Below are 24,979 nucleotides of genomic sequence, written 5' to 3'. Positions count from 1 at the left end.
CCTTCCTGCAGGTTTTCTGTAGATCTATGTAGCTAAATCTAGGCTCTGCAATAAATGCTAAGTAGCTCACTATCACAGCAATGTGGTTCACATTCAGAGAAGCACCTATGAAAATCCTAAGTCTAAACAGGTAGATCAACTTAAGAAGTTTAACTTAAGAAAAAAGTTAAACTGTGGTATTTCCACATAATGTATATGGATAAAAAAGACAGTAACTCAGAATAACAGAGATGCCATATGCACCTAAGTTTAGTTACCCAATATTGTCATGTTTGATAAAGGGTCAAATAAAATTATCCCCCCTCCCTCACCAAAAGAAAGAAAACCCACCAAAGTAGAAAAAGAAACAAAGACATTGATTTTTCTGGGGAAAATAATAGGCTGTCTTTAAAATGTAGAAAGCTATTCATTGAAAAAAAAAAAAAACCCAAAGTTCCAGCCAGGTTAGTAAATCCATCTTTCTTATGCCTAAGAATTCAAAAGAAAACTTTACTGTTACAGACTGCCTCTTGCCTGCAAAGAGTGAAAGTGATTTAATAGCAGCTTCTCATTAAGATGATGCAGGAAACAACATCACTAGGACACTAAGGAATCCAAAGTAACCGCATGACCTTCTCTGCCTTTCTCTTTCCAAGAAACACCAACGTTCAGCAACACCAGAAATCAGTAAAACTTGCACAAAATGTAGAAGAATTTGAAAGACACCTTAGTTTTTAAGATTTCTGTTCATGCACTCAATTCTTTATACATCTGGATAAATAAATAGTATTTTGTTTGAAAAAAAAAAAAAGGTCAGMTCCCAGAAGGAAGGACATTGCACATATTAAATGGCATTAAGCCATTCAGTTTTTCACTGTTGAAAAGGGAATAGTAGACCAAAGACCTAGCCTAAAAAATGGCGTAATGTGTAGGTGTCACTCAAGCAGCTTCAGAAACAACAAAACCTGTAACTTCAGTGATACAGAACATTGAAACTCAAAAAATTTTATTTTATAATTTTCAGTTCGTATGGAAAAATATTAAAAGAAAAAAGCTAATTATACTCTAAAAATATTTCATGAAAGTAACCAGCAAGAGTGCAAAAGACTATTTAGTGTTCCTACAAYGTAATATGAAATAAGTAAAAGACTAAATTAAGCAAAAATTCAGATGTAGCCTGAATCTGTAGTCAGACAAAATTTCCCAACCACRAAATCTATTTGATTTTATCAATCTCCCACGAGAAGTAAAAGAAACTTGAGCAAATTGAAATTCTAAAACTTGGCTGGACAAAATAACAGAAAAATGTACTGTGAGGAATAATTCTGCAACAGTTTTTGACAGATGGACAAATAGTTCTTTTCTATGTCTAACCTCTGTGAATATATTAGTTTAACTACAAAAATTCACTACCTTGAAGCCACAGATACTATTTCAACAGGGAATCAAATAGAGACTGCATTATAACCATAGTGTTTACATTTATACATTAGAAAAATATGAATATCTTTTTCTAGCCTGTTCAGAAATAAAGGACATTTGAAGAAAAAGGAGCCCAGAGGCCATCATGTTTAAATTTTCCCATATATATTCCACAGAGTAAAAGAAAAAATAATTGGTTACAAATTGTGATATTTAAAAGTAATCGCATAAAAACAGTATAGCACTGCTTCTTGGATCTGCCTCGTGCATGCATCTCCTCATTTTTCAAAAAAAAAAAAAAAAAGTGTTTACCACTAAGTAAAAAGATAACAGTAGAATGCCACTGGAATTTACTCTTCCTCARTATATCTTTAACAGAATTGTTACATGGGTTGTGACTGCACAAGGTTTCATCACTGATGATAGTGTGTGAACTGAAAGGCATATCTGTTCTTTAGCATCACATATATCACCTGAGGCATCCAAGCCTCTAAGTTAAACAAATATGATTCAGAAACAATATATATATATAGATAGATATAATAAAATTTGAATTCCAAGGGCTATGAATCATTCTATAGGACATATTATTCTTAAAATAATGGAAAACTTTTAGTTTAAATTGAAAGCAGTGATTATGGGGATCAGGACAGTGGAACACTTTCTGGAAGTAGAGGGCTAACAAAATGATCATGTTTAAACCCATCTTTCTGAGAGTAAAAGACAGGTATTTGTCAGGAATTTATTTTTTTAGAAACAGCAGAATAAATTAGTTGCTCAGACAATACTATACTGAATATCATCACTAGGGATACTTTAATAGACAAAACAGAGGAGACTAAAGAAAGTGACTGAAGGAACTGGAACAAATTTAATGAAATTTAAATTCTACTTTGAAGTGAGAAGGGGATATGTGAAAAACACTCTTCTGGGAGTTCAGTATGTGACTAATACTATAAATGTAAAAAGTTTTTGACTAAACTTACTATTAGAGATAACGAGGAAGGAGAAGAGGCCAGGAAGAGGAAGTAAATCTGAGATACAATTTGGCTGATAATAGGGAATTTAGTGATCCTAGGAAAGGAAACTTTACATGCTGGAAGGGTGTTCCAGAAATTAATGTTAAATTTCTTTCTGTTGAAAAGTGCACTGGATAGTCTAAAAATTACTGTAACAAAAACAATAATGACAAAATAATGTTGAATTCCTTTGTTTCAGAAATGTGATAGCTCTGATGTTCTTCCCAGGGCTTTGTGAGCAAATTGGTTCTTCAACCAAACTGTGACTCATTTATACATTAAAAACTATTACATATTATTTCAACTTAAAACAGTCTTTTTCCGCTGGTTAAAATATTTGTACCATAACTTGACTATTGTAGATACAAAACTGGTTTACAAGGACATCTTATGCTAAAGTTGTCTGGATAGCACTGCAACAACTTTCCAGTGGCTATAATTTTCAATAAAGAAAATGCATACTGGGTTTATTTTCAGTCAGCAGGTTTCTCATGTTCTTCTGCACTTCATTTAGCTTAAAGTCTATACAACCTGAACATTATCTGAAAACAAATTGTTTTCTAAGAGAAAACAATTAAAATGCTACAGTGAAAAATGCCCTATGATTTTTGGGATAAGAAATGAGTTCTAGATATGTCCAGCAGCCCTACAATGCTAGAGCAGCTACTCCTCCTGTTCTAGCATCCTCACTGGATCAGATAATAGTCTATGGAAGCAGCAAAATAGGCAAAGTAAAATGGAGATTTAAGCCTCAGAGAAAAGAATTGCCATTCAGATCTGCTCTTGTTACAAGAATCCTCAATAGTGTGAAGTTGGTGGGAAGTGAGAGACTCAGCCTACTATCTTTAAGAGTTTGCAAAGTCGTGAAAAAATACGTTTGGAGAAGCAAGAAAGACTTGGAAAGGCTGAGAAGAGAGAGGACAGGAGAGTCTAGGATATTTCAAGGGAGTAAAGGTAGATGTTAGTGTTCATCTGTTCCTCAGAGCAGGATAGAAGATACATAGATATATCTAGAGGCTCATGTAAAAACCRGGAGAATATTCCTGTTGGCTTTTATTTGGAACATTGTCTGGCAACCATTCCATACAGCGGGAAGTCGGYGCAAAGAGCAAGCTGCTATCTCAGWGTATTTCTGATATTCCCCAGCTAGTCTTGCACACCTGAAAGAGATTTAAGGAATGCTGACTTGCCTGTAAGGTACTGGTTAGACATCATTTAGCATATTTAGGATGTCCCTGAAGATAGCAACAATAATATACCTGGAGAGATTACAAGCTGAAGTTAAAAGAATATTACAATTATTTTAACTGTAAGAAGACTTTATTATGAAATTAATGGGTTCATCATGACAGAATATTCACTCTGGTTCTTTGCTGGTACTAGATTCAAAAGCATAATTAGAAAGCATAAGCACTCAGAATAAGTTAAAGCTGTGGAAGAGCTAGGAAAAGGGAGGCCAAGTGTTTTGAATTCAAAGAAAAGAAGCAAGAAGTTGTCCTTTCTGTTCTAAGCTCTGACAATGATTTATTCCCTTACCACGGACATTGCACAAGTAGTCAAACCATTGACATTACACATGTGGTCAAACCCTCATTTTTAATTTGTGAAAAAGTATCATAAAGCTGCTGTAAAACAGGCAGCTGAACATTCTCCCAGTACAGAGGGCTCAATAGATTTGCAAACAACAACTAGGACACACTGCAGTCTGGTAATCTTATACTGATTCAGTGTCTTTTCTGCGTTAGCTGTAACCTTGTATTTTAAACATGAGATTTGTATAATTCCTTATTTAGCTCATTTCATCCACTGTGTTTACTGGGCATAGCTCTACATTCAGCCCTTAATCTTTCTGAGCCTCAGGAACATACTGTTTTTTTCCTGTAATTACCTGGATTCCATGGATTCTATGAGAATTACAGTAGATAATATTAGCAATGTGTTTTAGTAGTGAATTACTACCAAATTTAATACTAAACAATATTACTGAACAGCAATACACCTCTCAAGTGAGGTGATGGGAAGCAAAGACTGAGAACCAGGACCACTTTTGTAAGGAGGATCGAGTAGTTCTTGGAAAAGCTGGATGCAAGTTTTGAGATCAATTTTTTTCCTGGTATGTTGAATTGAATCAGATCATGAAGGAGCCAGATAATAGCTTTTCCCCATTCCTTATATTTCTTCTTAAATTTTCAAACTGGAGCATATTTAGAAATAAAATCCAGGCAGGTGGGCAGGACAGTATGATAGAAATGCCAGGCACAGCAGCACGGGGACAGGGCAGCAAAAGGGCAAGTATCAGTGAGTAAGCAGACTCAAAGAGCAGCAAGGGGATAGTATAACCAAGAAGCAGGTGAAAAGGCAGGAGGGAAATGCCAGACATTCAGCAAGTCGATAAAGCAGTACCAAACAGCAGGTGTGCCAAGCAGCAGAAGAAGAGTTCCACCAAGTCAGCAGATGCACTTAGCGGGCAGGTGATGTCAGGCACTTAAAGTGGGAGACAGGGCAGTGGAAGGCCAGTGCCCACGTGTAGTCTGATTCGAAGGGCAAAGAGGAGGCAATACGTGCCATTCAGCACACGGATGGGGCAGTAGGTAGTCAATATCAAGCAATTAGCTGGTCAAGAGGTAATGCCAGACAACCAGGCAAAGAGCCGAGACCTCAGGAGGGCAACGCCAAACAGGCAGCACGCAGAGAGAGTAGAGAGTAATGAAAGCCAGGCAGTCCTCAGACAGGTCAGGTAGCAGAAGACCAATGCACATGAATAATCAGATGCAACTGCCAGCAAGGAGGACACATAAGCCTGTTAACAGATTGACAGGCCAGCAGGGTGACAGTGCTTTTTCAATAACTGAGGATATCATGAATGAAACAGTCCCAAGAATCTAGATGCTCACCCTCTGGTAATATCATTAAGATCAATAGAGTGAACCATGAAAATCCACAAGAGAATAGCACACAAATGGAAACAGCAGATGAGTCTGACCCTAGCACTTGGGGAGGCCATGGGACCTTCCTATAAAACAAAAATATGAGAATCCACAAGAAAATCAAACAAATGGGAAAAATGTGTTTGGAAACTGTTTCTGATGATGATTAAAAAAAGCAAAAAAATACTAGCAAAGAATTAGTTTGGAAATGATTGGGTGGGATTGAAGATGTTGCTTACCCCTCTCTGGAGCCCACATAATGGGAATGTTGGGAATTTCTGCAGCAGAAAAACAGAAGAGAAAAGGGATTTCTGACTCCCAGTTCAAAGAACGCATGTCAATTTAGGACTGGGTAACCTCTTTGGGCAAAAAATAAGAATTCAACTGAATCTTTGCCCGTCCCCAGATACATGCCTTTATTGATGTTTGTGAAAAATTTTAAGAAGCCCACATCACTTTTATCTCATGACACCCACCCTTATTCCCAAAAACCACACTTACCTCTAGTGCAAGGTGTATAAGAGGGGAAAAGGGATGATCTTGTGAGCTCATTCCCATATCCACTGCAAAATAGCTTGTGAAGGTGAACAGCAGGACCCGTAAGCCAATATAGGCCATTTGTGAGATAAATTGAAGAAGTTAATTAACTGTTACTCATCACTATTGTAGGCTGGTGTTTCAAGCTGGCCTAGATAAACCCACGCTCTAAAAGAATTAGTCTTGTGGGGTAACCCTCTTCTACAGCAAAAATATGAAACTTATCAGCACTATTATTTTACTTTGAATCTAATGTTCTCTTTAACTTAAGTACTCTCTGTTATTTAACATGGTTGTTCTTCTAAGTATATTAAACCATGTTTCAGAAATCTTAGCTGCTGCTCTTTTTCAGAATCACATAATCAGCTCTAGAACATAAGAACGGAGAAAATCCCAATAATAAGAAGATTCAGTAATTTCACTCAGTTGTCATTTCAGTCCTGAGTATTTTTATTCAGTATGTTCCTACTCGCTAAAAGTCAACCTACTAGGAATCAAGTTTCACTATTTCTATTCTCTTAGAAGTCTACATTCAGTGTGTACTTATCTGCCTGCACATTGATTTCTTATAGTAACACTTCAAAACTACATCTCACTTTGATAATGTAATAATATGCAACAAGAGCCCAAATCTTYCCTCTGCTGCAAACTGTAGAGAACCTGAGATGCAGAAAGGAATCACCAGTTCTGCTGTGCACTGCTGAATTACCATTTGGGATGGTCACAGGAACAGTATCCATACAAATTTGCTGTGTATCCAGATGCAATAAAGCTTTGAAGGAACTGTATGGCAGTAATAAGCTAAGCTGATGGAACATTATTTATGCAGATTTTCTGGGTATCAGCCATTCTCCTTCTTGCTAGCTGAGCATGGCACAGGAATAATAGAAGCTAATATAATTTCAAATTTAGAAATTATGATCACAGAAGAGTAATTTCTTCCATATCAAATGCTGCTACTTGGGCTTAGAACAGAATGAGAGGAAATTTAGGCAGAGGAGGCCAAGAGATTTGTATTGTATGATTAACAAAGGCATAAACTAGCCAGTAATAGCATAAACCGAATGACCGAACTACAGTACATATTAATACCGTAAAGTAATAGGTACTTTGAACATGTAGTGGCAGTTATCAAATCATGCAATTTCGTTGCCAGCAGCCACAAAACAGTCAGTTAGCTGTACCACAACAAGAACAAAATTGCCAGCACCTTCTCTCCAAAAGGAGATCTTCTGATGCTCAATGAAAATCAGCTAAGACAAACTGATGTTAGCGATCCATGAGACAAATTTCATGTATCAAGAATTGTCTAAATTCAGGTTAAAAAGTAATTATTTTCTTGTCCATAAACAAGACTTTCACATCTGAGTGTGACAACACAGTTGTGGTTTTTTCTCTCACAGTGCATATAATGAATTACCTTTTTGCTAAAGAAGCTTCATTGTTCCATGTAGTTGCAATTAAGCAGAAGCAGGCAATGAACAGTTATAATCCAAAGAATAAAAGCAGAAGCCAGCTGCTTTCCAAGACACACCTATTTTCTTTCCACTCAGTGGCTGCAAGCGCTCTTACACAGCAGGCAAATGAGAGGCACAGGAGCAAATGAGAAGTTCTCTACTTTTCAATAAGTATTAGATTTAATAATAAACTATTCTAAAAAGGAGACATTTTGCTATTCTTAYGCTTTGTCAAAAATATTGTCTACCTTCTGTTTTTGATGTAGCTTAAATCCAAATTAGTATTTGTCATTTCTTTTTTTCTGTTGTCATTTCTTTAAGTTGCCTTCACATAGAAGCCTTCCTAATKTGTCTATGCTTTTCTTTAATTTTCTCTATATTAAGCTTCTATGAAAATCCTTGTGATAGAGCACGACCAGAAATAAATACAACGTTAAGGGCGAGGATTGCATAATTACAGGCCTGACAATGTTTTCAAGATTATTTTGCCTTTACTTGATGTTTCATTTTGTTCAGTTCCCTATTATCTGTTGTGACAAGATGCTCTAATGGGAACTATAATTAGAAATGCGTAAAAGGAAGAAATTCTAGAAGACCCAATTTGAAAATTCCAGTTATACAGGAGTCCTATGGCAGGAATATTTTTCTCCCTCTGTTACAATATATGCTAAGAATATCACCAAAATGTCTTTAAATTCTGGATATTAAAATTAAGGTTCATGGCACATCTTTCTTGACAAAAAAAGATAACAACTAAAAAGTAAGTAAACTATAGATAAGAATATATTTGAATACCCATAGTAATAGATATCATTACTCACAATCAAGACACTAAAAAAGAAAGAAAATGACATCTAATATGTATCAAGCCAAAGTATGGACATTTTTGGAAGACTACTTTGCATATTAATTTTAGTAATCATTAAGTTTCATAATGAGAGAACATGCATTTTGTTTTAATACATACATATCTGTAAAAGATAAATAAGAGTAGGTAAGATCCACAAAAGCGCCTGTTCCTACTACACAGAACAACAGGACCCAGCTCCATAATTTATTGACAAATAATTTTCCTAAGATTATTGAAAAGATCTGAAAATGGACACTATATGGTTCTATGAGAAAGGTAAGTTTGCCCTCATGACAGAATACTAATCACTTTAGGATGCTGCCGAGCAGATGTACAGTTTTTCAGTGCTAAATCTCTACTTCAGATCTCACACAGACCTGTAAGGAGTGAAAGACAGTATTATTTAGTGGCTGTTTGATGACTGATGGACAACAAATTGGAAACTCTCCAGCCATGCCTTGAATGTTGAGGGAGAAAAATTGAAACAACAACTTGGGCAACTAGAAGTTTTCTGATTTCACAGTTTTCTGAAAATAAAAGGACTAATGTCCCATATGAGATGAAGACTTCACTCCTTCTTGCTATGTAGCCATCTTAAAGTGACAAATGGTTTGCAGAAGCAAAATGAGTTCGTTGTGACCCAGTGACAGTGCTAAGATATGGCATTAAGAAGAGGTGTGTCTTGAAAAAGAGTAGAAATAGTCCCATATCCAGAAGGAACACTACTAGAAATCCTGCCGGTCTGGAAAGGCGTTATTTGAATCAGAAAGGATGAAAAGAACTGCATATTGTTTCCAGTTTAAATTATGGCCTATTAAATGGAAATTATTATTTGAAATGCCTCAGTAGGTTTGGGTTCATTCGAGGAGAAAAACCTGTGCTGGTGTCAGAGTATGGTTATAACATGACGTACCTATGGGGTGTGCTTGCACAAGCATCTTATTTCATTAACAAAGTCGAAGGGGAAGCAAACATGCAGACAGTACATTTATAAACCACGAGGTTTTGTAAGCACTACTTGAGATAGAAAGACACAGACATTACAACCAGCAGTAAAATAAAATATTTGAAGATAAAATAAAATACTAAAATATTTGAAGAAATACACACACTAAATTCTAAGGAGAAACTCAGGAAACAGTAATATTGAAAGATCTCTCAGGGAACCGGGAAGAGTCAGGTTGTAGAAAATATGCAATTGATAATGATTAGGAAAATGCTGGTACAATTTGAGTTGAATATACAAAAAATTTATATCATAGTGGAATAGAGAWTTTCTTCCCTCTAGACATGGCTTTTGTGTGGCTACTTTTAGAATATTTTGTTAATTTTGAGCATTTTCTTTTTCATAGAAATGCTGACAAATTGGAGGAAGGTCAGAGAATAACTTTTTTTTTCATGGATTAGAGAGCTTATTTTTTAATTAAAAATAAACAGGTACACTTACATTGTAAAATTAAATTAAAACACGTATGCATCCTAATAAATTTTGAAGAAGTCTACAAATATTGAAGAACATAATCAATAAGAACCAAAAAGAGCATTCTTCATTTTTTCAGATCAATGGAAAAGAAGAAAGACTGTAAGAGAGCATCTGTCTGGTTTTGCACGATGGAAGAGCTCTTCCACACTTCTTATAAAGTCTTGTCTTAAAATTTCAGGTCTGCCTATCATCTGCAGTTTGACTGAACTGACGGTGAATACGCACAGCTACACTTACAATGCAAGAATTTATAGTGTGAGTTCAGGCACAGTAAGTTGATCCCTACTGTTATTTTTCTAAGTACRTAAGATTAGTTTTGCATGGAGGCTAGCAAGACTTCTGAGTTATAGTAGAGATGAAGGATAAGAAAGAGTCAGAAGATTCTGAGAAGAGGTAGACCAATGAATTTTTTGGATGTACAATTTTTGAAAAGAATGAATGTAAAAACAAATAAGACAGCAGATAGAAGACTCTGCAGAGTGCCTGTCCACACAAGAGTTTTTCCTTTTTTCCTTGCATTGACTGACAGTAATAGAGAAAAAATACTTATATATCAGAAGGATACTTCATCATCTACTCAAAAGTTACATTATTTAAGTATTTTGAAAAAATTTAATGCATAATATCATCAACTTTCTGTAAAATTACAATTGCCTACCAAACAACTATTGTATGGGAAAATGGAAATGTGGGAAAGGGGAAAATGTTTGCACCTGGAAACACAAAACAAAAGTTCCACAAATAACTTAAGTTGGGTCCTGATCTCTGTTTTAGCAATAAACACTTTATATTTCAACAACCTGACTGTATCAGGATTTCCAGTATGGATCTAAACACTATCTCCCCAAAATTATATACAAAATAAGGATGTTGAAAAAATGTCATTATATTTACAACGTTAGGCCTACATTTGGCTTTAGTCCAAATAAGAACTACTATGAACTGCTATAATGAAGACGAACAATTGCAACATTCACTAGAAACATCTACAGTACAGTTTCCTCTAAATTCAACCATCAATTGGCTCAATTCTTTTTGATCTATCCACATGTATTCCATCACTTCTAGTTACATAGACAAGGGCGAATGATATTCACACTGCTTAATTCAATTGAAAATGTTAAAACCTCCCCTTCAAAATGTGAATCAAAATATCTAGTTTTAAAGCTTCTCCCTGTCCACTGACTAGGCCTGGACTCTAAATTTAGGGAGCTGAGTTACAGAAGCAAAATTAGATGTGATTGTGTGAACACTCCTCAAGTCGCTTATTCCATTATAAGGAAAAAAAGTTAGTATATACCATTGAGATAACTGAAATAATACGATATGATTCAGATATGGTGTTCAAAACGCAAAGAGAGTGGGAAAACAGCGTTAACCTTCTTTTTTGAAACTTAACTATAAATTTCTTAAATTTCATGTAGTTATTTTTAATTGTTATATTATGCTAAGCACTTAATTTCAATTTAATCAATAATTACAAAACTGAATGAACCTTAAACAATTCTTTGAGCCGTAAATAATCTTAGGAACCAACTTCAGTTTGTACAGTTCAATAGCAATTATGTATCAGTGCTCAGGATAGCTCCAGGAAGTAAGTGGAAAAATGTATTTTCTAATTGAAAGTAGAGGAAGATAAAGGAGAAGCAGGATTGAATCATTCAAGTTGAAATCTGACTTGAGGGACTGGTATCCCTGCTCTCAGGAAAAATGCTCAAGTGTTTTCCAGTACCACATTCAATCACTACTGGGTATAAAAACTTATCTTAAAGATGACATCTGAATAGCACAATGTTATGATCACATCATTTCCATACCAGTTCAGTGATGACAAGAGAGCATGATGGAAGAACACCATCCACACAAGATACTAAAACCACTTCCTACAACAATCCAAGTTTTCCTGAAGGCTTGCTATTGTAGTATTTCATGTTGACACAACGAACTTTTCTATTCTGCATTTTCTTTCTCATTTACCTAGAAGAAACACAATATGGGGCCAAAGCTTATGTTTCTTCAAATATTTTACTTGTAACACATGCTGGCAGACTGATTTCTTCCCTTTAGAAATTTTTTCAAATTAAGGCTTTAAAAAACTTTATTTTGAAGTTAATGAATAAACCTTAACAGTTAAAGATCACTGATACTTTGTAATAAAAACTGAGATTTAACCTCTTCATCATGATTTAACTTTAGTCATTGAGCACAGAATAGATTTTCTGAAACACTAATACATAAATTCATAAATTCTTTTAAAGCATGGGAAAAACTGGACAGGTGAAACATTTAATTCTATTATAACTAAAAAAAGTCTTGCGTATTGACTATGTTTAATAAATGTGTTTTATCTTCAGTACAAATTATTAATGATTTCTATACCTAAGTATTAYTATTAAATAGTTTAAAACCATTTTAACAGCCCATATAAATTTTCAAATGGGTCACAGGAACATCAAAATAACTAAACATATCATAACCCATCTTGTATTCAATTTGAGTAACAGTGATGAACCAATATAGGGAAAGTATTAGGTATTCTTGGCCCAAATGCCAGTGCTGCTTGAGAATCTGTAGCTAATTTTGGGCACTGGCTGAAATGCGTTCTCTGGCACTACTGTCTAGGCTCTACTCTGCATAACGGTACTCAGGGAAAATGAAGGACGAGTTCAGTCTTCCCTTCACACAGTGCTGGAATAGCCCTCTAAGCCATTAAGGTAGTTTGCAAGTAAGAGACCAATTAAAACAACACATTTGTTACTTTGTGCTGCTTTAGCAAAGAGAATCACCTGTAAGTCCAGTTTCACTAGCTTGTGCATTATGGTTATTTTATACTGCCCTGCTCTCTGATGATGTAACCCTGAAGTTTCAGTTCTTTAACAGTGCTAGCAGGCAATCTAAAATCACCAGAAATAATGTACAGGAGAGTTTTCTTTGCATTTTTATTTAGTTAGTAAAATGCTGTAAGACAAACTAAGAAATACTTTTTAAATTCCTAATGAAAATGTGTTGGCTAACATGGCTAACATAACACATTGGAAGGTAAAAAAAAAAAAAAAAATTACACATGTTATAATGACCTGAAACGAACACTTAAATCTAAGCATTTTAAAATCTGTAAGAACACTTAGAGGAAATCTAGTTATGTTACATTATGGAAAAACACACTTAAGGCACTCTATCTTAATTCTGCCCTCTAGTGAACATAAGCAGACAACAGTATGTTATTTTAAAAGTTTAAATTAATCTAATTTTGGACTATAAATACCAAAACATGTCAATAATAAATATAGTAATTTCATATTGTAACTCACGGCCATGAGGTTGTTCAGATAAGTATGCTTTCTTTTTTCTTACCTTACTGCTCCTTGTAAGTGAAATGTAACTAAATTTCCCGTTCAACCTTTATTGATGCAGGTTACTTCCACCTCTGTGCCTAGTTAGGTTTTTTGACAATGTGGTATCAAACGAAGTAATAACAGCTTTGCAGAGAATATTTTCCTCCCACTGCCTCCCACTCTCTAACCTATAATGCAGCAGTTCTCAATGCAGTACCCTGCAAGCGAGAATTAAGGGATCTCTTTTGCTCCCTTTTCCTTGTGCCGGACACAACAAAAGCCACATGCGTGTTTTGTTTAGCATTGCTGTGTTACAGTGCTAAGGTAAACTGCCCCAGAATATTGTTAGAATTTTATTCTGTGAGGGGACTGGAAATCCATTATACAATGTCAAGTTTTAGTCTGAGACGGCTTTTGAGTCAGCAAGCTCACAGTAATTCTCTTATATTGTGTTCCCTACTGCTTTTACTACTGCTAAGCTGTGTATCACCTGACTTGTCCAAAAATATTGCCAAGTAAAGTGGCAGAGGAAATTTAACCCCTCCCCAGCCCCTCCAATACAAAGTACCCAACCCAACACTGCCCCTTCCCACACATTTCTACACAAAAGGCCGCTTTTTCTTATTGCAGGACTATCTCACCTCTGGAGTGACATCTCGTGGTGCAAACCCTGTTCCTCCAGTTGTTAAAATCAAATTAAGTTCCTTTTCATCACACCAATCTATCAGCGTCTCCTGAAAGAGAACAGGAATGCTGTCAGGTATGACAAGTAACACTTGGGATACAGTGATCTCAGAAAACACCTAAAGGCTTAAAATATCTTAAAAATGACTGAAGAGACACACAATAAACCAAAGAAATTGTAAAATCCCTCATGCTATTTTCTAAGAAAACCAAACCACTAAAACAACATATGACATAATTCTATATCAGGCATAATAATTTTGGAAACAGAAACAGAAATTCTGTTCTCTATCTCTTGATCTGAAATAGAAAAACAAGAACTCTCAGTTATTACTTACATAACTCTTGTTTTGATTCTGAAATATACATATAATGCGTCACCACATACTAACAGAGTACGTGCACTCAGCTTGGTTTACATGGTTGATTCCTATTGCAGTAACTTTGGGTTTTGTGCTTCACTTTTTAACAGCCAGAAAAAAGCAAGAGCAACACCTCTATAAGCTTCTCTATTAAAAGACAAGAAAACATCTGATACCGCTACACAACAGTTGTCCCTTATCTTATAATCATATTTTCTACATTCCCTACTGCATCACATACTACTGTGTATACTGGTTCCAAGGCTGGACTAAGAAAGCTTAACAGATCTGCAGCAGTGAAAAGCATTTCAAATCTTGAAATTATGTATTTTAATAATACAGATATGCAGCATTTTTTTTCCAACAGCTGACATCTCAAAGCTGTTACATCATTTAGAAAAATACCTATCTTGACTTCCAAAAGCAGTAAACTTAAGAGAATTCCTGAGAGAAGTTTCAGTGAAGAAATAGTGTTTGGCAAAGTGAGACTTTGATGTTGCATATATTAAAAAAAATTACCACCAAAAAAAGTGTCAGTATAAAACAGTAAGTAGAGATTTTGTGTTTATTTGTTTGTTCGTTAAGTATTTCTATATGATATTTTTCTTTATTTAGAATAAATCCTGCCAAACTCTAACTGTTTTTATAGAGAAAATAAACTTTTCATGTGTTCTGGTTTTGCTACAGTTTGGTAATACTCCAGGTAAGGCATCAAGAGACAAAAGAAGAAATGTCATTTGATAACATGCAGAAAGCTAAAGAACAACAATACCTAAACTTTTCCACATTAACTAAGCAAAAAGTTGTGGAGTCTCCTTCTGCGGAGATCTTCAAGGCCCGCCTKGATGCAGCCCTGTCTACCATGCTGTAGGTGACCCTGCTRAGCGGGGAGGTTGGACTAGATGATCTCCAGAGGTCCCTTCCAGCCTTACTGATTCTGTGATTACTGCTATTACATCAGTGTACTTGGACAGGGATATAATTTTCTTTCAAGTTCTTATTATACTAAAGATATACCAGTTTCCACCAATCGGAGTTTTGATTATGAAGCAGTAAGTTTGTGTTTCATTGTATTTTGGAAATGTAAATCGTACCAGTTAAATCTTTTAAAACCATGGAATAATATCTGAGATTGATGTTCAGCTTATTTACTTTCTCTTTTCACAAAAGTGAAGCAAAAGCTTGCCTGAACATACTAACTTAGATTCAGAACACTCCATCTATCTGTTCCCACAGCATCCTAAGTATTAATCATTTAAACTTTGACATTTTCATTCCATTCCTTAAATGTTGGAGTATTTTGTTACTACTTATGATTTTTTTCTTAATTTAACCTGTTAAGCCAGACTTCGTTTAGTATCCAGCGTCCAACTATTTGCAGTGAGAAAAATAAAGGATTATTTTTAGAAAAACTCTTAAAAATAACTTTGAAATATCATTCTCTGTTAAAAACTGTAACCTGCAAAACATTCTTACTTATATTTTAAGTATCTAAAAAACAGAACCACCACTCCAACTAATTAAGGACAAAAAACTACTCATATTCATTTCACTCCTGTTACCAGTCCAGCTATATTTGCCATTGGCTTAGCACAAAATCGGATTTGCTGTATTTTCAGATAAGAAGCCCTGCAGGCCAGGGGCTAGATGTTTGGCAGCATTCCTTTACTGATGCTRTACAAATAAAGTAATGACAATACAACTCTTCCACTATAGAAAATTCCATTAAATAACTTTTGAGTGTCCACCTCTTTTTCTATTGTTTCACTGATGAGAAGCATTCACAAAAAAAGAGATTGGGTCAACAGGTTATGTAAATCACTCGCTCCATGCATGTCAATGGAATCATGTTGATTTATATTAACTACAGCACCTAGCTCTGGAAACAGTTCTAAAAAATTACTATCATATTAAAACAAGACAAAACAACATTATGGGCCCTGAGAAAAAATAACTGAATAAATATCTAATTCTTTTGTAACAATTATTAATGACAAGGCAGACAAGCAGAAATCAACTCATTAGTGTTGGTTCCACTAGATGGATTTTTACTTTTTTCATTCTAACCTGTTCAGATTTCCCAGCAGTCCTACAATAATCGTATTGTTTATATTTTTTTCTTCTGCACAGAAATTAAACGTCAACCCAGTTGTCCCCTTTGGCTTTGGATCAGATCTGGGGCCTTATTCTGTACCGTATTTGTTAGTATTTTCTCTTTCATTTAAATAATTAAGAAAATCTTTTATCTAATACACAATTTAATTCCTTCTCTTGTTCCTTCTTCTATGTATATGGTATACAGTACACAGGTATACAGTAAAATATTATTTTCTTTGATTTTTTTCAGTTGCACTAGTTTTCTTTCTTTTTTTCACATAGTGGATTTTCAAGAATCTCCACTGACATTTCTTAGCCCAGATTTGACAAGTGACACATGTATGTTCAGTTCGCATGACGGACAAAAGCTTGACATTTTTGACAGTGTTCTCTATATAAAGCCTTGTGATTTAACCACATGACTTACTTGCACTAAGGCATTTAAATATATAACAAACAGCCAGCTGGTTTCACCCCCACCCCCAACCTGGAACTACTTGTTGGACTTCCAATGCATTGTCCAGATATAAAATTATTTCAGTTATAACACTGCTCATTAAAAACACTGTTTATGATCTGTAATGAGAAAATCCAAACAGATGAAAAATCTTGCCTCATTCTCTCTTTCACTGAGCTAATCTTTCATACATACATTCATTGATTTTAAGGCCAGTAAACACCATTAACTCATGGCAAGCACATGCACATTGTGTGGCCCAGTGCAAAGATCCTATGTTTACTGTTGATCCACACTTGCAAGTTCATATAAGCACCACCATGTTAAGACGCACTAAAGTAAGCGCAAAGGCCGTACAGATGTATTCCTGAAGCACCACAACTAAGCTAATGAGACCTGCCACTTCACTAAGTCAGTGGCTATACCACTTCCAGACCTAACTAGTTCGGTTGAGGTATCTTAAAAATCTCAGTGTCCAGCATGCACAACTGTTAGACTGAGCTCCAGTACGATGGGGAAGCCATCTAAGACTCAGGTATATCTTTCAAAAAGCACCTTGTCTTGATCTGAAGGGTTTAAAACATAGAAAATATATTCCCATTTGATTTGGATTTGGTAGGATTTTCGAACAGCTATCCATGTATACCACTAAGCATTTGTTGCCTTTCCAGTAACTGTTTCTTACTACTTTTCTTGTAAGAAGTCTCCCCCCGCAACTGGTACGTAGGAAACCTTCCCATAGCACAATGGCAATGACTARTATACTTTTATAAAACTATTTATTTGCCATCCGCTAATCACTGCAAGTAAGCCAACAGGAGAAACAATTAGGGTTAATGTGCTTAGTAATTGTTTGTAATGTCCAGTGCCAATAAGGCTTACTGCCCAATTCAAGTCATAGGCTCTCTAATTTTCTGTCCTTGATTACTGTGTCTGACCTCTGCTTCAATCAACACAGGAATAGAGCAGCACTAAACRTGTAATTAATGTTTTCATTTTTAGGGTGACACAGGCATCCAACCATTGACATTATACTATGGAGTATGCTGTTTGCCAGGAATTTGAATCYGAGAAAGGTTGCAAGACTCATCCAGTCCTCTGCCTGCTACTGTACRCAGCTCTTCCAGACGGGCATTAATGAGACTATGAGGAACACCCTTAACTGGATTAACCAAAAAGCACATAAAAAATGGTCACCATGGATCAGACTAAAGGTCTACGCAGAAAGGCTAAGGCCGTGAAGCTTTCTTCTCCTCTGATCCTACAGATCTATGATAGTTCTTGTCTGTCTTTCAGTCTTATTTTTATTAGCACTTTGCTACGAATGAGTGATATGATCACATATGCTATGCCTCCAAAATGACTGAGGATAAATTTCTTCAAATCAGTATTATGGTGCTTATTCGTGGGATTAACACGTACATCTTTCTTCTTACCAATACATAATTTACTTCACAATATGGGGACTTATATTTCTATGCATGTGCATAYTTTCACACATCTTAACCTTTGGAATATGACATGTACAGCATTACTATTTTAAGAAAGAAAAGGGAAATGCTAACAAATGCAAGCAGACAGGTTTTCCTACAGAGTCCATGCAAAAGAAACCCCAATAATTTTAAAATAAATATTCTTAAAAATGAAAGTTCTTCTTCTACATGCATAAAATGCTTTTAAATCTATAATGGTAACTTACTGTTCCTAGCCATTCAAATYAAAAAAAGTTACTGTACAAAAAAACATACTAAATACTAGCTTAATTTTCTTGGTGTCAGATCTCACAGTAAAAGAAATAAAATGATATCTAAGATCATTCACTGAGAAATTATGAGAGAATGAGACTATAGAAAAATATATCAAAGAGAAAATTTGCRTGCTGGCAGTTTTGGCAAGAAAGTTGGATGTAATTTTGTCCACTGGGTTTCAGGAATACATAAACATTGGCAGACTAAGATCTCGTAACAAACTCTACTTAGTCATGTGGCTTAATTAACTGCAAACCCCAGCTCACAAAAGTTTAATCCTGATATTATGGCATGTGAGAGCCAACCCAGTGCGAGTTAGAAATTCACGTTACAGCACACAAAGTAGGAAAAAGAGAAAAGTTTGAAGTTACCTATGTACTTATTGTCCCTCATTACTATAATATTTAAGAGTCTGAATCTTCTCTAACCAAGTTACCATGACTGGTCCATTAAACTGAAAGGGAAAATCAAATATTGAGGATCTTGCAAGAACACGACCAGTTGTAAAGCAAAAGCAGTGTAGGAAAGATAAAGACCAAAGTTCAACATTCAGTTTGATAAAAAGTTAACCCTTAGAAGTGTTACTCTATTCTTGGAATTAAATTCATATTTTTTTTTCCATTTCTTCTGAAAGTTCTATTTCTTACGCTCATAAACTCTCTCTTACCACTTGAAAACTTCATTGACTTGTAGAAGTAAGAAGATACCCTTATGAGTGAAGTAAAAATCTTGTAAATAACCAATTTCAAAATTATTTAAGAATATTGAAAAATGAAATAGCAAAATACCATTAGAATATATTCTACATTTTCTGACATCAACATTTCTTTCCTTCCCCAACCATTAGAGGGCAGAAAGTAACAGAAATYTTAAGATTGTTCTCAAAGTGTAGTCACCATCGTCAAGAAGCCTAGATGAAATGCAGGTACATATCTGAATGTCTCTAAATAGATCTGTTATTTTTTTGAGATTTTCGTGAACATAGTTATTACCCTTTTGAGGATGTTACAAATATATTTGCAGTTTTCAGTATTGCAGTCATTTTACACTTATTTTTCTAAATACTGTTCTAATACTAATGATAAATAGGAAGTTGTAAAAATGTAAGTATTCCACTGAAATGCAAAATTGTAAAGAGAAGAAAGCTATAAAAACAAACTCTATAAATAGTTTAGCATTTTAAAATAGAAATTTAATTGTAGGCATTTTCCATTTCTAATAAATTGCAACTATCAGGTATTTCAAGCTTCAACATATCTATGCAGCTTGTAACATGTAACATTTATAAAAAAGTACTTCATAAATTATAAAAGTCAGTGTAATCTTCATGATAATTATCCCTAAAACAGAAAAAAAGTAGGCACAGAGATGCGCACTAAAGTGCTTGCTAGTCCAACTAGCAGGACTGGAAGCACTAGCGCTGAAATAACTTGCTTTCTAAGGGCTGAGATTAGCAAAATATTCTGAACTGTTAGGCTGRAGAAAGGTGAAGACAGTGAAGACCATTGTGTACTTCACACCAGGATAAGATAYTTAGACGTTCACTTTTGTGATTCTTGTCCTCTCAGAAAGACAAAAAAGGAAGGAGTCTTAATTCTAGTTAATTAGCTTGAGACATTACTCTTATTATAAGACAAACTGTGATTTTATTGTATGAGTTAYCAGATTGAATTAAAATCCACAATGKGATATATACATCAGATGCAAAGCATGAGTCTGTATATGGGGCAAGGCTCAAGAATTCCTTCTGCACAAAAATCCTCTCCAATCTACTGTTAGTTACACCAGYATCCTCCTGAAGTAGGTGTGGGATTCTGYAAATCACAGATACTGCAAAGGTTCTGAGGTTCTGTCACTTTGGTAGAACAGTTTCCTCAAGTGTCTAGAGGAAGTTGGAGTTATCAGAAGAGTCAGAATTAGCATTTTCCAAACCTGCCTATTTCTTGAAACAACCTTCCTGTCCACTCTGATTTTGATTTTGGCAGCAATGTCTGTGCATAAACACGTGCGTGTGCATATGCTCACATATGCTCATCTTTACATATTAAAAATACACTAGTAAAAGCACCAAAGTTCACTGTGGCTTGTTTCTTCAAATGTAAAAGATCTTTTTTAAAAATATGTTTATGCACTAAAATAAATATTATAGCAGTAATAAAAACTCAGTCTCYCTCCAGAATAACTTGGTTATTTCAAACCAAGTAAAAATTAAATAAAAGAAAATCTTAACTCCTCCTGGCCACTGTTACTCTTCTCAGTGAGAATCTTGACATTTAATACATATTCCTATGATTATTCTTACAACACAGGCTAACATATCAATTGTAATTAAAAAAATGGGAGAAAAACAGAAAACCCACTAGATTAACCCAAAACTGCTCACTAATGATAGTTAATCTGAAATTTCCTCTCTTCAGACTTTCTTTTCTAAGTAGCACTTCAAAAACTCATTATTACAAGATATAAATGCTTGGTTTTGGAGCCAAAAACCTGAGATTAACTGAGTAGAACAAGATGGCTTCTTCCATATTTTCTTCCCCTTTGCATACATTAATGTTAATCTAAGATTGTTTAGAACACTGTTTACTTTGGATTGACTTTTCAGAATATGAAAAAGCAGCTTGATGTTACACATAAGTAAGTAACTTTCTGTAACTAGAGTTCTTTAAAATATCTAATGTACATCCATGTCTAGAGTGCATGTATCCTGTGCACCACAGATCAGAACAGTTTATTCAATCATCTTTGCTGGTTGTAACTCAACTCTGATATCCTACATCCTATTCTTACCAAAGACATAGAAATGGCAAAGCCACAGAATACCAGCTGTCAACTTCTTTTGAGATGCCAAAACAACATTAAACTGATTCAACAGTAAAGAATCAGGAAAAGCGTGYGGGTTGTATAAGCAAAGGTGGTAAGTCTCAGAGAACTCCAAGTACGAACAGATAAGAATCATATTGCCATGACAGCCCTCAACTCAGATAACCTGTATTTCTTTGAAAACTATACAAGAAAATAAGCACTCTGAAAATTTCAATGTGTATATTTGCATTCCATATTTGCACGTGGAGAAAATCCACATCTCTAATAAAGTCAGGTTCTACTCTGCATCTACTTACTATGTTTAATGGGCAGTGTACACACCGGATTAAAAACGACTGCAAAGAAGCTTCTGTAACTAAAAAAACCCAGAAACCCAGCAATGGGAAAATTGTTTAAATTGAAATATTTGATTTTCTGTAACTATGATTTTTTTAAAAACAGCAGTACAATTGTTAAATTGCAATTCTTACAAAACCCAGTTCATTTTCTAGTTGTATTACATAATCTTATGTATTGTATATATTTAGTCGCAATGTGCAAAACATTGTTTCTTTTAAMTTTTTAAATATTGTTACATTACAGAATTTTGTTTTTTGGTGTGGCTTTCACAGAAATGGCAAATTGAACGGAGTGATAATCACTCAAATATCTAAAATATCTTTAAAAAAAAAGCTTAGATGGKGGGACAAAGACAAGAGACATGAAACCATCACAGTGACAGGGAACTACTTTAGTCCAGTGTAGTTTCTGGGATAAATTTCCCATGTGTTAACTGTTCATGCATATCATCGACAGTCAGTGAATGAAATTGTTTTTTTAAAAAATCTACTGTTTTACATGTGAAAATACAATAAAGAAAATTTACCTACCAACAGCTGGTGTATTTTGAGATATTTAGTCCATATATACATTCTAAGAGTGGGTGAACTCGTATTTCTTATGCCTTGGAGTATCTTGGGAGGTGCGTTTCCAGCTCCTCCCCTTCTCCTGCTTGATGCATGAAATATAGGGCAGAGTGCATCCGCCACCACTTCAGTTCCTCTTAAATGCACAACCATACCTGAAAGAGATTCAGAAAGAGGGGAAAGGAAGGTAGGAGACTAATGTACATGCAGACTATATGTCTCAAAGAACACCAGTTACTGATTAGTAACCTTTCTTCTTTGAGTCTGCATGTACATTCCAGCAGTGACTCACTCTGAGCAGTTACCTTTGCCTTTTACCACCCAGAAGAGAGTCTGGGGACTCCCACAAACAACAACTGCAGCATCACTCTACCGAAAGCTGAAACAGTCCTAGATACTACCACTCGAACATACTGCCAAGTGAAAGGAAAGACAGAACTCAAGGTGGTCTTGTGGAAGTGTCCAAATATCATGCAGTAGAGATACTAAGCTAGCCAGGGATAYAGCAGAATGTACTTTGGCCACAGGTGGAAGTTCCTCTCGCTGAAGTCCATACACAGTCAGAAAGCCATCTGAACAACTGTGCTAATGAAGTTAGCTAAACTTCAGAAATTCCAACAGTGAAACAAGCAAACAAACTGAAGCTCCCTAAAAGACTTGAATCTGTGAGAGAAATGGTAGGATACTTAGGACATCAAGTACGTGAAGTATAAAATTCAATGAAACAAGCATAAGACCTGGAGGATTAGTTGCCTAACTTTGACACAACTTTAGGAAGGAATCTTGAATGACTGAAGAAAAAATACTCTGTCCTTATAAAGGGAAATACATGCAATGGCAGCCATATGGACCTCAGTCTCCCCAGCAGTTCATTGAGATAATGGTCACCAGATGTGCCACCTTCACAAACACAGGCAGAATGAGTAAGAATTTCAGAACTCAAAAGYGAGAAGGATCCTACAAGGTAGTGGTTTCCCAAGACTTTTCAGTTATAAACARTTCAGTACATCCTAATCAACTCTTTTAGGAAACTATGAATGGTGAAGTGTGAGAACACGAATGTACTCAACCAGAGACAGCAATCAGGCATGTTCACCAAATTACAAGAAGGATTCAAAAAAACCTGGATATCACAAATAATCTGAGAGAGTTGGGATCAAAGCATGAAGGGTAAAAAGCAGCAACAAACACATCACTCTGAAAATACTGCTTTCTTAACAGAATATGCCTGTCTAAGTAATACTTTCATATTACTAGCTACAATTAGTAACATTAGAGAAAAGCAAGAAGGGACTGCTCTAGGGTATGATTCCCTTTTGACGTGGAGGGTCCTGAAATCAGGATGAGACACGTACTCCTGTTCCTGGGATTACAGGTCCTGATCAGACAAAGAATGAGTTTCACAATTATTAAAGAGCTTGAAACCCAAACTACTGTGGCCATGCTGAAACTATCAAATGATTTATTTCTCAGAGCATTGGTAAACTTGGAACATGTAAAAGTATATGAACTAATCACAGAAACAGAAATATGCCTAAGAGGGCTGCAGACTGTAGCAAGCTTTCAAACAGAACTCGTAACTCCTCCTGTTAGGGTGGGTGAACTGATCTCATTCATGGAAGACTCACTCAAACGTAAGAGTTGATCTTCCATTACTGATCCCAAACTTGTGGTCCTAGCAAAGAGCCGAAAGAGCTTGGAAAATTAATTGCCAAGAAGTGGTTCCCATTGGCTATATTTCMTCACCTCCTGACAAAGCAGGAAGTTCTCATTCCTGCTGCTTATATAGCACACWGTGGCTGAGCTGCCTAGCATCATTCCATGGGAGAGATTCAAGATGAAAATAAGGAACCTTGCATGCGTTTCAGACATTGCAGAGATCCAAAACACAGATATCACAACCTTGATCAGAGCTTTGACAGACATCTGGGGAGCTCTTAAATGAAAGCACTGAAATTGATAATCCCCAAACCACACAAAACAGAGATAACATTAGTGACTCAAATGACTAAAATATGAAACTAAATACCCTGGCTCTATTTCCTAAAYTAGCAAAGGAACGACAAAGGGAGAAGCATCCTAAACTTGAACATATAAACGTAAAAATTCAGTTTCTGTAAATCTGAGATGAAGCAACAATTCCCTTTCATGCGGGCAGAAGGACATGGTCAATGCGGAATGCTCTGCGCCAGGACTGCATAGGGATGCCTCCTGGGAAGGAGAGAAATGTCCTTCTGTTAGATAAAGATTTCATAAGAATACTGAAAACAGATGTGGTGTGAGAGAGAGTGACTGGGTATGCTGTGAAGCCAATAAAGGAGACAGTATATTTTAACCAGCAGAAGAGAGAGAAGCATGGGATAATGACCCAAACCACTCTGCTGCTGTGAAGCAGGCAACTGGATTCAGGCAGCGCTGTGTTTGTGTTACCAAAATGGTAATGAAATTGTCTGTCCTGTATGCTACTCTTTGAGCAAGAGTACAGGAAGAGCTAAAATACAGTCTCTACGAATACACAGAAGAAATCTCACATAGTAGGGTTTGAGTACACCCACARTCAGAATGTACACAGTGAAATCACTCAAAAAAGAACAAGTGTGTCTTTACTGAATATTTCTCTACACGTGTTCCAACCCTGATCATTTACAATCAATATGCTATAAAAGGAGAAGCAGCATATTGCAAGTTTAATCAACACAAGATTGCAGTATGGCTTTATCAAGTCAGACATCTGAATAAGATGCCAGAACAATGAGTGGATTTTAGCAGAAGCAYATACAGTACTGCAAAGAACAGATAACCTTTTGTCCTCTAAAAGAATATTCCTAAAGGAGTAAGCTGCTTGGATCCTAGGAGAATATAACCAATTTTTCCTTGGGAAAGTCTAGTTC

General features: G+C 35.6%; 1 protein-coding gene across 11 annotated transcripts in view; it reads right to left on the bottom strand.

Moving 5' to 3' along the window:
- Positions 1-24,979, bottom strand: part of GPHN (gephyrin) — a 214,083-nt gene that overhangs the window by 133,545 nt on the left and 55,559 nt on the right. For all 11 annotated transcript variants that reach the window (XM_085323312.1, XM_085323315.1, XM_085323313.1 and 8 more), the window contains exon 4: positions 13,651-13,743. In XM_085323312.1, the coding sequence (XP_085179438.1) occupies positions 13,651-13,743 (93 nt within the window). The remainder of the gene's footprint in view (positions 1-13,650; positions 13,744-24,979) is intronic.

The sequence above is a fragment of the Rhea americana genome, unplaced genomic scaffold (genome assembly GCF_003343005.1).
Source record: "Rhea americana isolate MKP2758 unplaced genomic scaffold, rheAme1 scaffold_84, whole genome shotgun sequence".
NCBI lineage: Eukaryota > Metazoa > Chordata > Aves > Rheiformes > Rheidae > Rhea > Rhea americana.
This window is presented reverse-complemented; position numbering and strand designations above follow the sequence as displayed.